This window comes from Astatotilapia calliptera, chromosome 18 (genome assembly GCF_964374335.1).
Source record: "Astatotilapia calliptera chromosome 18, fAstCal68.1, whole genome shotgun sequence".
NCBI lineage: Eukaryota > Metazoa > Chordata > Actinopteri > Cichliformes > Cichlidae > Astatotilapia > Astatotilapia calliptera.
Genome location: NC_137439.1, coordinates 9,280,096 through 9,291,997, shown reverse-complemented (window position 1 = coordinate 9,291,997; position 11,902 = coordinate 9,280,096). Strand labels below are relative to the sequence as shown.

Below are 11,902 nucleotides of genomic sequence, written 5' to 3'. Positions count from 1 at the left end.
AAAGATTGTTTAAAAATAGACAGTTCCAGGTATCATGTTCAGTGTTCCTCAAAATAAGGGTTTCCCCAACCTTACACACAGTACGCTTGCATAATGGTGAGCAAAGGCTGAATACATCTGTACATATTGTATGTTTTTTGTTTATTTTTATCAAATTTGCAAAAAAATTTAAAGTAAATTTTTTCATGTTGTCATTGTAGGGTATTGGGTGTAGAAATTTGAAGTGAAAAATGAAAATAATCCATTTTGGAGTCAAGTATTTATTAGAAATCCACAATTTAACAGTCATAGAGGCTGTGATGGCACAAGCAATAGCTTAAACTCACAAAATTCATGAAGAAATTCATAGCAGAGTTTTTGCTGATTATTTTCCAATTCCTTTCTGGTTTTAATGCTTAATGTGTCAGTTTGTATAATGTTATTTGCTGCTAAATCATCCTTTTTCATTGCATATTGATGAAGTCCATAGGACGCTTCATTAGTAGAGTCACCTCCAGTTCCTCCCTCTCACTGAAGAACTGGGCCTTGCTCTCATTTTTGTGGACCGGATCGGGGAGATGGAGCCCCAGTTTGCTGAAAACAGATGGAAAGGCAGGTTAAAAAAAAAAACAAGTAGCACTGAGGGGGGGATGATATATGTCTAACACTGAAAGACATTAAGAGTTGTGTGATAAAGCAATCAAAGCTCAGATCTTGGCATGCACCTCTGATTAAAAGGAAATATCTGAAACAGGGCGCTTCTGGCCTTAAATGTTGCCTCTAAGTCTTCAGGGAATTAAAAATGAAAGCAAACATTTTCAAAGGATCTCTTACTATTTCGGCGTCCGTAGATCAAGGAACTTTTCTTTCACATCCAGTACCACCTCTTTTGCTTTAGTGTCTGGTAGTTTGATTTTTACCTACAAGTGAGGGAAAAGTTAGCATTGTTATTATTCTACACTGTTCACATTAATATATATATATATGTATCATTTTTATTTTAAAAACATTTCCCCTTTTTTATTCTTCAATTGTAATGCAAGATTAGGTTTTTAAAAATACTTTCCTCCTTCCAGTATATGTGATGCTGGGTTTTTTAGATTGTTAGTTGTTTCCTACTTTGAATATTACTTCTACTTCTACTTCCACTTTTTAAAGGTTAACACACATTACATGTGAAACATCCCAGTTTGAGATCCTGAAACAGCTAGTGTACTACAGTGTTGATTTCAAAGCCGGATAAATGGTTGCATCATGAAGGGCATCCAGCACAAAATGTGTGCCAAATCAAATATGCGGATCTGCTGTGGAGATCCTTCCAGTAGGTGAAAGTACCTAAATAGCTGCTGTAATTATTGTGCCATATCGGTGATTATTCCAGAATCAAGCATCTTACTATGACCAATCTAAAAGAGTGAATGCACGTAATCTCAATATTTATAAGTGTTTTAACACAAACTATTTTAAATACACACTCCAAATATTATTTATTGGAAATCTTTTTACATATGTTTTAATGCATGCTCAATAATACAGGTGAGGAAATCCCAGAAAGTTGATTCTTTTCATTTGGATTTCAGTAGGAGAAACACTACATCACCCATCCAAGTGACTTTGTCAGTCTCAGCTAAATGCAGGTTTCCCCAACCTTACACACAGTATGCTTGCATAATGACTGAAACTAGCAGCATTGCTTAACAAAGAGCCAGAAGGTCTGTGGTTATGACAATGCGTGTTCTGATCATGAAAGCAATAGTGCTTTCTCTCATTATGCAACTGTATTGTTTATAAGTTTGGGGAAACCTGCTGTCAGCTGAGACTGAAGGAGTAACCCGGTGAAATGTTTCTCCCACTGAAATCTAGATGAACAAAATCAGCTTTATAAATCTATAAACAAGACTTTTGTTTAGATTTTGTTTAGAAGATTGGAAGTTAAAGACAATGAAAAAACACCCTGATCTATGATGTCTTCTTTGTAATTTGTTGCTGATCGAAGTATTGTAAGTCAGTTCATCTGTATTTTGGAGTGAAAATGATACAAACATACTAAAACACACAATTCCCTTAAATATACATAACATTTCATATTTACACAAAGTAACAGACAAAGGCAATCTTAGCAATTTGAGAACATTTTGAAGTATCTGTCAGAGATCAGGTGAACAGTAGAGGAAAGATAAACACTATTAGAAGCATTTAAATATTTTTTACATATATAGAGCCTGGTCACTAGCGTTAACCTGTCTCACCTGTGCTCCTGAACATTTTTAGACTGTTCCTTTCTAAAGTCTAAAACTAACTACGTCTTCAACAGAATTATCTGAAGCCAGCCAACATTTAATAGGAGATTCATGCCTTGCTGCTCTTGATCACAACCTTGTGCATTTCATTTTAGTATCAAAAAAGTGCACTGAGTGAAGTGTTAAGAAATCTTGTGACACTTGGTAAGTTACCAGCATGGCTTCACAACACATGGAGGATGGATCCTTTCTGCTTAATCCCAAGAAGAGATCCTCTGTTCCTACACTCTGCTTCAGGATTATTTCATACCTGCACACAGAGGTTATAAATGAAGCAGACACACTAAAACCAAACACAACAAATATCACATTACCAGACATTAAAAGGAGATTAAACTCAGAAACAGACAGTGTTTGAGAAAGTATGAGGACTCTTTTGAACCTTTAAATATCCGCTTTTCATAATGTTTGATGCTTTTTTACATCCACTGTTGGTGTGTGTCTCTTTCTGCATTGCAGTCTTACTCAGGTTGTGGCCTTGGGTCAGTCAGATCATCATACTGTGAGCCTTCGGCCACTTCTTCTTCATACCAGATATCTTTGCTGTTCTTCTTCGTGTTTGCGGTTGACACTAATTAAACAGTCACATAAAGAGAGAAAGACAAATGCAGAAACAGTATGCTTGAATAAATACTTTTTTAGAGTGCTTATAATTGAAAAATACCTTGTTTTTCGTTTTTGGGTAGGGGGCCAATATGTCCGGGACCCAAACGTGCATATGCTTTCACATCCTGTGAACATAAACTAATATTAGTGTGGGGAGAGACTTGGCTTAATGGTTGCTGTAGTTGAAATACAATGATACATATTCTGTCCACTTCGTTTTACTCCATATTCTCCCATTGGTCCTCCCTGCCCACACGTGCAGACTAATAAACTTTACACCATTTTTCTAAATACCCTAAAATTTATATTTTTATTGAAAAATTATTTTTAAAGGTTCATTTTGCTAGTGTTGATTGATTATCCTTCCTATATACATAGGATTAAAATGTTGCTTTTTGAAAAATGTAAAGAGACTACAATTTCTGAGGAATATACTAAAGGCTAGTGTTAGCAGGGTTTTAACATGAACGCATGTAGATCTTACTTTACACTCATCTTCCTCTTCTTCATCCTGCTGACTGGACAACAAGGCAGACAGAGCCCGGAGGCTCTTTGCGGAAGATACCCCAAGACAATCCATTCAGAAAAAACTAATAAACAAAATAAAAAGCGCTGCGGACACAAACGAGGAGAAGAAAGCTGCTAAACTATAAGTAACTATGACAAAACAATTATTTTAATTGGTGCTAGTATACTAATTTTAGCAGCTCACGTTTAGATTGTTGACGCTTTCTGTTTCCCTGGAGACGCCAGGCTTTCCCGCTGCCATGGCAACCAGTGACGTCGAACAAATTACGTGGCCAGAGTCACGGTTACGCAGATCGCCGTGAGCTAAGAAGCCTTGCCAGGGAATTTCTAATATCACGATCTCCTCTTGCTCTCTTTTTTTTTTATTGCAGCTTTGAGAATAATGCATACTGTACTGTATACGAGAAAAACTAGGCACTGAGAAAACAAACAACAAAGAAACAAAGACTTATTTTAGCACAGAGTTGTATAAGAATGAACGACTGCTTCATTAATGTAATGTCCCACTGACTATTTAAATTTAACTGAAAGTTAATTCACGTAATGGTTTAAAATAGGTGTCATATTTATGCCTGAATGGGTTAGCAAGATGGCTGCTGGGTGACTTTTATAGGACGCTGTTACAGGCTAAATGCTTTATGCACTGTAAACAGCTTTGCTTTAGATTAGTCCGGCAAAAGTGCAGTCTAAATATCAGTGGTGTATCTAAGATTGTAAATAAAAGAAAGAATGACTATAAGTTGTTAAAACTGTTTAAAAAGAAAGTGATGTAAGTACTAATAATTTCATCCAATTTAGCCTACCTCAGGTAGCAGACCTTGCCTTAGCTTTGACTTTTACGTGGAATATTTGAGTATCATATTATGAGGCCAGTGGATCAGAACAGCAGATATCCCAGTTAAGCACAGAGGACTTTATTGTAGACTACTAAAATAAAGCAGCTTGCTTAAGTCCTCATTCTAACTTCCTATTTTAAAGTTGTCATTAAAAATATAGTTCTTACAGTGTATTTAGTTTACCCATACCTTCACAATCTACCTTTAACAAGTAGGTTATTCCTTTTTTGCAACTTTATTGATAACGAACCCATTCAAACATATGCATGACAGGCAATCAATTTATGGTGAAACTTTTTTAAACTGCATATCTTTGGAGTTCCATATGAAGCACGGTTTGGAGATGTGGGCACAGACATCATTACTATCTGTAAAGAAAGCCTTGTCCTCACTGATATACTTTATTCCTCCTGCCACTGTTGGCGCGCTTTCAAGCGTAGTAAAAGCGTTTGGGTGAGAATCAGAGAGGCGGGGCTATCTGCCTTGTCCCTCCGTGAATACCGTAGTGAATGCATGGCCCGCGGGGATCATGTTGAAGGTGACAGGTAGTGCCATGCCGGGAGCCCTGCGATTTTCACCGTTCACCGTGTTTGCTGCTGCCGGTGACGGCGAGAAGGAACCAGCGGTGGCTCCGTTAAACGTGGACGAACTGTCTCTGTACACCGCTCCCCCGGAGAAGTTTCAGTACGTGGAGCCTAAAGCCGGGCAGCTGGAGGAGCGAGTCGCCACCCTCAGGAAGTTATCGGAGCCGTACACTGCTTGGTGTCAGGTCACCTATGAGAAAATTAAACCCAAAGTTCAGGGGGTCTTCCAGTTTGGGAACGACGCATACGCCTATGTGAAGAACCCCCCGAAGGACTTCTACCCCCGGGCGGGAATCATCGGCTTTACCGGAGTCCTCGGGCTGGTTCTTGCCAGAGGTTCCAGGATTAAGAAACTCATCTACCCGACCACTCTCATGACCCTGAGCGCCTCTCTCTACTACCCGGAGCAAGCAGCGTCCATCGCAAAGTCAACCGGAGACTCCGTGTACGACTTGGCCGTGCAGAGCTACGCAGCGGCGGAGAAGATCCTAAACCCCCAGAGCAAAGCTGAGAAGGTCAATAAACCCGAAAAGAGCAGCGACTCCGAACCAAACAGTGACGACCCCGGCGTGACTGCAATAACCGAGCAGTAGCCAATCACACAGCAGCTTTATCCCGATACTGTAAACTGAGCGCTTTCTAGACAGTGTGACTTTTTCATGCCTACACTTTGCACTAAGCTTCACATGAAACTCAGGCCAGGCAAAGGGAAGGGGGGATTTGCAACTTGAATGACTCCCTTCCGATTTGAATGTGTATTTATGTAGAGATAAAGCAGTGTCTTACATTAAAGTTGCTTTACCGCCTTGATTCTGTGTCTTATAATGCCACATGCACAAACAAGATGGTCAGCACCAAAGAGAAGAAAACTAATTCAGGATTTTAATAATCAGTCGTTTATTTTAACAATTTTGTTCAATGGAGTGACAAAGACCAAAGTAGGCAAGTCACATTTGATCTGAAATTGTGTATTAGTTTCAAGTTTTATTTGTCATATACAGGAAACAATTATTATACTCACAGATTTTAAACATATTTTATAAAATAGGTTTTGCTAAAAAGTCATTATCCTACATAATACTACAAATGTTTTGAGTTTAAGTACTCATTAGACCCATTTGCATTATACTGCTCAGTAATGCTGGATATATCTCAGCTTTATATTTGAATGCTTTTAAAGTAAAAACTTCAAAGTCATTCTAAAGCTTTAAAGTAAATGGTATGGAGTAGAAATGGCTAAAAACACTGAGTGGAAGTAGAAAACAGCATGACCCAGAAGTACTTAGAAGCACTACTTAAAACGACATACACACCCACCATGACATCACCTACTAATTAGTAAAATCTCAGCTTTGAGTTGAGCAATTTTGCTATTGCCAGCTTAGCATTCTGAAACTGGATACGCCAAAACAACCAGTGGTTCAGTCTGAAATTAAGCCCATGCTCATTGGGTAGCAACTTGCAAATAAAATGTCATTAGCCAATGAGCATTTCCTGGAAAATCATAATTTCTGACTTAGTAAATTTAATGTTTTATGAAATATAACTTGAGCTCACAAATAATCAGTAAAATGTTGATGTTAAAAAGGACTGGAAGGCCGTTAACCTTATAATTCTATGTAAACCAAAGTCCTTTTACAGGCAGACGTTCCCACCGCCTGCTGACCTTCAGAAAGAATGAAAGCTTGAGGGGCCTCACACCCTTAAACTATGCTCATCTTTTACACCACAAATGAACTCTAGTCAAAATATATTGGTGGAGGGCCAATCAAATGTCATGGGTCGAACAGCCACCCCATGTCCCCCCTCTACATACGCCCATGATAAGATATAAGGTCAGTTGTCTCCTTAAAAATACATTATTACAGATCAAGAATCATGAAGCAGGTTGACAGCAGTAAATGCGAGGTGTCTAATAAGCAGAAAGGAAACGTGTTAGCAGTATGATCCTTCCTTTAATGTTCATTAGCTACTTGTGACAAACCAAGCAGCCTTAAATTTAATTACCATCTTACCACAGGGAATGAACACTTTGTGACTGTTTAACATCTTTATTTTCATATCAGCCAAAAAAAAAAAAAAAAAAAGGTACAAAAATTAAATATGAATGACTTCAAAGAAACCCTCTCAGAGCAGCACCAGCTTCTCATTGAGAGCAATCTGTGCTTGGGTGAGGTTGGACAGGTAGGTCACCATCAACAGGTCCTGCAACAACAAAAGAGAGCATTTAGATTCACACTAAACTAAAGTGAAAGATTATAACAGCATAACAAGGAAACAAGATTAAAGGATGGCAAGTTTGGAAAGATAATGCCCAGATAAATGATGCAAAAATACTTCCATCTTCTAAAGCTTCTAATCCTGAAGTAAAACAGTATGATGCAAGTAGAGCCCAGAGACCATAAATAACCATAAAAACAGGAGGAGAGTTTAATTAAATGCCAAAAACAACTCAGAGCTCACCTAAAGCCTCTTATATAAGAGATATGACAATTCAGTTTACTCTTTTTAGAGCCAATGTGTTTATACGTGGAGAGAAATTAAGTACATTATTGCCACAACAATAAAATTTTCAGCTACTTCCTTGTCACAACAGGTCAGCACAGCGGGTTCGATTTGGCAGTTTATTGCCAGATGATCTTCCTGACGCTAGACTTGTGTCTCTACCACAATAATAAAAATGACAGTGTCTATTAAGCTAGTCTCTACTGCTATTTTTTAAGTGCCATTTGCCTGTCTGTTTAGATCAAATAGCAAAACAAAAACGGTAGTTGTCACTGATATAGTAACTTAAACACGAGCACTTACATTGATGTTGGAATTGAGCATGTTCTCAAAGTCCTCAGGTGAGATAGTGGGCACTTTGTTTACCAGATCCATCAGGAAACGGCCCACGCTGTTGTCTGCTGTCACCTTGCCAGACTGAAACAGAACAACATGAACTTCATAGCCATCATCAGCGCAAAACTTAATTACTGCTCAAATGTTCCCAGGTGACCAATATTAAGTTAAATTGGCAGGGATTTAATTAGAAAAGAAAAAAAAAACCCAGGGGACAAGTTTGTCTTGATACTCACCAGCACATCCTCAATGTATGCCAGCACTGTGGTCAACATGTCCTGTACCCTGGCTGCAGCACCACCAACCTGAGACAGGTCAGAGGTCAGCCCCTTGGTACGACTGGGGGTCACACGTGTTCGCTGTAGCAGGTCCACTAAAGAACAAATAGAGAGTATAATATAAAGTTTTCTTTCCTTTCATATGCACCCCAGCGAGTTGTTTGAGACACTGGGATTTAATTATTTGGCATTTCACAGATACTTAGTCACAAAGCATTTGTTTTCAAACAGTCGCCTTCATTTATTCTTTGTATTCTTACCGCCTATCCTCTCAGTGTCATAGTACACATACTTGACAGACAGTGGGGTGAACATCACACCAACTGTCTTTCCTGGCACACCCATCTGCGCACTGTGTAGGAGACACACAAACACATTCAGAGAAGCACTTTCAGGCTGTAGATGATCACATAAACACAGGCGCTGACAGAAAGATCAGCCAACCTGACGTAGGCGCGGATGTTCATTTTGCCACTCTGCAGTGCCGTGTCCACGGTCAGGTGAATGGGATTAGAGGCCTCACGGCTGTAGTACTCGTGGATGAGCACTGAATGTTCTGTGATATCAAAGCCTGTGGCATACCTGTCAGAAAAGATGAACATCTGCTAAAGAATACTGTTTTTTCCACTTTTAACTTTAAATTGTTAATATGACCGACTGACGCACCATCCGATGATGACCTCTGTAGGTGAAACCCTCTTGTGAAGCTCGTACATGTTCTTGGCAAACTCCATGTCCACAGCAACCTGTTGTCAAAAACAATGCATTTAAGCACAGCCATGTACACGGTCTCGTAAACATTTCTACAGAATCATCTTTCACTTGTGAAAGAATTCAGTGATAATTACATAACTGCACATTACCTGCACATGTGATGTGACAATAAAAGTGATTTGATTTTGATTTGATAATACATGTATTAGTCATAGCTACCCTGTAAGATATTTTGTAATTCACTGTCTCACAAAGCAGGATTAAACATAGTAGGTGGTATCAAAAACCTTAGAAACTAACGATTTAGCCTCCACCCCATACCTGATAGCATAACACCACCTATAGTTTTCTGAGGGGGGTTGTTTCTATTGTTTACTCAGCTACTCAAAAGTAGTGCTTTGCAACACTATTACACATATCAAAATGAAGTATCGCTACAGTGACCCAGATCATATCCAGAAAAGAACTTCTTGTAACAGGAAGAATCACAATCAGAATACTTTATTAATCCCCAAGGAAATCATGTAGCCTCAGTAGCCATTTAGAAAAACTACCAGGAATTTATTCAGCCTGGTATTTAGCAGCCATATCGAAATTAAAACCTTAATGGACATTTAAAAACCCAGACTCATCTAATTAAAGACACAAAAGCACAAACACACAAGTTTGATAAATTTTAGTTATCTTTTTCTTTGTTGATGCTCCTAAGATTTTAATTCATGACTCTTTGAGTTTCGGATATTTCTAACTGAATAATGCGTTATTCTTTAGATTACTTGCTGAATGTCAGTTTCGTGTCTTGTTTATTACTCGATGGCCGATGTGGAATGGCTACTGTATTACTGGCCCTTTCCACTTGGCTTCAACATCAGCAATAAATAAAATTATGTTAGCTGCAAATAAAGAGTTTAGTAACATACCTCATCTTCAGATTCATTGTGAGGGACAGAGAAGCAGTTGGTCACCTCGATAGAGTGCTTGTCAATAGTACCTGAAAAAAGCAAATGTTTCAGTTCTTACATTATATTGTTGTAGCGACGAGCAGCTTCACTGTAAGTTAGCAAACAAGAGGATTCTCCATTAAATCGACAGTAATAAGCGCTAACATCAGCGATCTTTTCCTGTTGCTAAGCATCAAATGAGTGCAAACCCCACCAAAATGGAAAAAAGTCCAGGTGATTTGCTAACTTTTTAACTATATGAACAACTGAGTGGGCGGCCAGCTGTTACGAGTGATGCCGCTAGCTAACTAACAGTAGCTAATGCTAGTCAGCTGCTGAACTGAACCAGCATGTGTTAGCAGCTAAAGCTAAAAGCAGCTAACTATGCGGCAACTGGTTTCGTGCGAAATCGGTCCAAGCGGCGCAGGACAAACATATTGTCTTTTTACTTACCCAAAAGGGTTCCAATCACACGACTCGCTCCCTCATTTCTTCGCTCGTAAGAGTCGCAGATAGAAGCGAGAACGACGGGATGAATTTTCACAACTGGCCCGAACACCGACATCTTGGAAAAGGAGGGCAGACTACTGATCACACTGCCTGAAGAGACCAACTGATTACCGGCGTCATGGACACATATACCGCCACCTTGAGGCTGGCGGATAAATAGCGGTTAGTGAGAATAATGCTAATTATGATCAAGTCATTGATATCATTGTGATACAATGTTGTAGGACTGTATCTTCCTCTATAAGCGGAATTTTTTAATTAGTGAATTATTCTAACAAGGAGTCTGGTATAATAATAGTAATAATAATGTTATTATGGAAAAGCCATAAAAAGGATTGCATCACAATCAGACCATATTTAAAATGACATATACAATGAGCATTATTACATCCAATCTGTATGTTTATGTTTCTGCATTTTTGCATTGTTACTGCATCACAAAGGCCTTTAATTTCCCCATCAGTGAACTCTGCAGATGCTGAGGGTCTGACCGAGAGGAGGGAGAGGACTGTCCCTTCTGTTGTGGAAATGAGAAGCGTCTGAGGCAAGCAGGCAAACAAGCAGGCAGGCTTGATAGGGGCTGGGCTGATGACAGCATCCTCTACCGCTCCACACCTGACCGACTCCATCAGATACACAGATGATGGAGCTCTCCGCGCTGCCGGGTTATTATCCTGTTGCCTCCATTTCGCACATCCACTGCCAGACACATGTTCTGAAAAAGCCTTATCGTTAATCAGAGTACTTGAACTGTTTTTTTCGGGTTTGTTTGGGTGTGTGTGTGTGTGTGTGTGTGTGTCTTTAGCTTGGGCTGCCCGCTTTTTATTTTTTGTGAATACTGAGCGGTCGGATCGAGGTGGTCTTTGTTTTCCAGGAAAAGCGAACAAGAGTGGACTGATTATGCTGCGTCGCTCGTAAATACCAGAAATGGGTGTAATTGAACCAAGGTTGCGAATCCTGGCTCGTTCTTGGACTCGATTTTCGCCGTTCTTATGGCAAAACATCTGCCCAATCTGGGTCTTACACATCTACAAGTTGGTGCACTGAGCAGGTAGGATTTTACTCGTTTATCTTTGGTCTGTGTGACATTAAAACCGTAGCTGAGCTGTTTGGTTCCTGTAGCCCTCTTGCCGGCTCACAGACACTCTTTAACAGAGGCTATTTCTGATCCATCCATCAGGCGTAGTGCGTCATCTTGACTGTCACCATCAGTCTCCTCTGGCGTCCAATCCGCCAGTTGTCCAAATGGACGCACATCATCCAAGGCTATAGAGGACTAGGACTCCATTTTACTGAGTAAATATTTCATCACGTCTCGTTATCCATGTATATATTTAACTCGGCTTCTTATATAGGACTTATGTAAGACTATTTCAACAGGCCTGCTGTATAAATCCAGCATATTTAAAATAGCACGAAGTGCACTTATACAACACACACGTCTGGGCCACACACACACTCCTAGCCCGAGGCTTTTTATGAAACATACAGACCAGTTAAAGTGGCTCTGATATGCATATGCCATGTCGTGCATCAGGAATAGGGGTCTTTCAGAGAACTAATTTATTCTACCATTGTGTCTAATTTCCAAGGACTTTCAAAGTTATCCATATTCAATCTGAAAATAAGGACTTATTCCTTTATTTTATTATTAAAAGACTTCAAATGAGACTTTGACAATAGTAATAAAAGCACAAAAAATGATACACATTTATTTATAGGTTTTTAGAATTTATTATAGCAACATCAGAGTTCAAGCACTCCTGTGAGGAGGTCCTGTTTCTT

At 39.3% G+C, this 11,902-nt stretch overlaps 3 protein-coding genes across 3 annotated transcripts; 1 reads left to right on the top strand and 2 right to left on the bottom strand.

The window, feature by feature from the left end:
- Nucleotides 1-244: 244 nt before the first annotated feature.
- Nucleotides 245-3,728, bottom strand: dnaaf6 (dynein axonemal assembly factor 6). Its single transcript, XM_026149113.2, has 7 exons — nt 3,598-3,728; nt 3,370-3,497; nt 2,944-3,010; nt 2,745-2,850; nt 2,433-2,529; nt 814-899; nt 245-573 (listed from the first exon to the last, which is right to left on the bottom strand). Exons 2-7 carry the CDS (start codon nt 3,463-3,465, stop codon nt 444-446), a joined length of 582 nt encoding a protein of 193 aa, XP_026004898.2. The 5' UTR covers nt 3,466-3,497; nt 3,598-3,728; the 3' UTR covers nt 245-443.
- A 746-nt stretch (nt 3,729-4,474) lies between these two features.
- On the top strand, nt 4,475-5,643 carry LOC113010175 (MICOS complex subunit MIC26-like). The gene has a single exon (XM_026149112.2). It carries the CDS (start codon nt 4,779-4,781, stop codon nt 5,424-5,426), a length of 648 nt encoding a protein of 215 aa, XP_026004897.1. The 5' UTR covers nt 4,475-4,778; the 3' UTR covers nt 5,427-5,643.
- Nucleotides 5,644-6,864: 1,221 nt separating this feature from the next.
- On the bottom strand, nt 6,865-10,623 carry eif3f (eukaryotic translation initiation factor 3, subunit F). Its single transcript, XM_026149111.2, has 8 exons — nt 10,061-10,623; nt 9,587-9,657; nt 8,619-8,698; nt 8,397-8,534; nt 8,213-8,304; nt 7,911-8,047; nt 7,642-7,755; nt 6,865-7,038 (listed from the first exon to the last, which is right to left on the bottom strand). Exons 1-8 carry the CDS (start codon nt 10,170-10,172, stop codon nt 6,961-6,963), a joined length of 822 nt encoding a protein of 273 aa, XP_026004896.1. The 5' UTR covers nt 10,173-10,623; the 3' UTR covers nt 6,865-6,960.
- Between the last annotated feature and the right edge of the window lie 1,279 nt (nt 10,624-11,902).

Excerpts from the sequence above, each read along its gene's own strand:
- dnaaf6 (XM_026149113.2), bottom strand. The coding sequence starts at position 3,465 with ATGGATTGTCTTGGGGTATCTTCCGCAAAGAGCCTCCGGGCTCTGTCT. Across the intron at positions 900-2,432 it reads TGTGTTGTGAAGCCATGCTG|GTAAAAATCAAACTACCAGA; the intron begins GTAACTTACCAA and ends CCTCACTTGTAG. Across the intron at positions 574-813 it reads GATCTACGGACGCCGAAATA|CAAACTGGGGCTCCATCTCC; the intron begins GTAAGAGATCCT and ends ATCTGTTTTCAG.
- LOC113010175 (XM_026149112.2), top strand. The coding sequence starts at position 4,779 with ATGTTGAAGGTGACAGGTAGTGCCATGCCGGGAGCCCTGCGATTTTCA.
- eif3f (XM_026149111.2), bottom strand. The coding sequence starts at position 10,172 with ATGTCGGTGTTCGGGCCAGTTGTGAAAATTCATCCCGTCGTTCTCGCT. Across the intron at positions 9,658-10,060 it reads TGTGATTGGAACCCTTTTGG|GTACTATTGACAAGCACTCT; the intron begins GTAAGTAAAAAG and ends TGCTTTTTTCAG. Across the intron at positions 8,535-8,618 it reads ACAGAGGTCATCATCGGATG|GTATGCCACAGGCTTTGATA; the intron begins GTGCGTCAGTCG and ends CTTTTCTGACAG.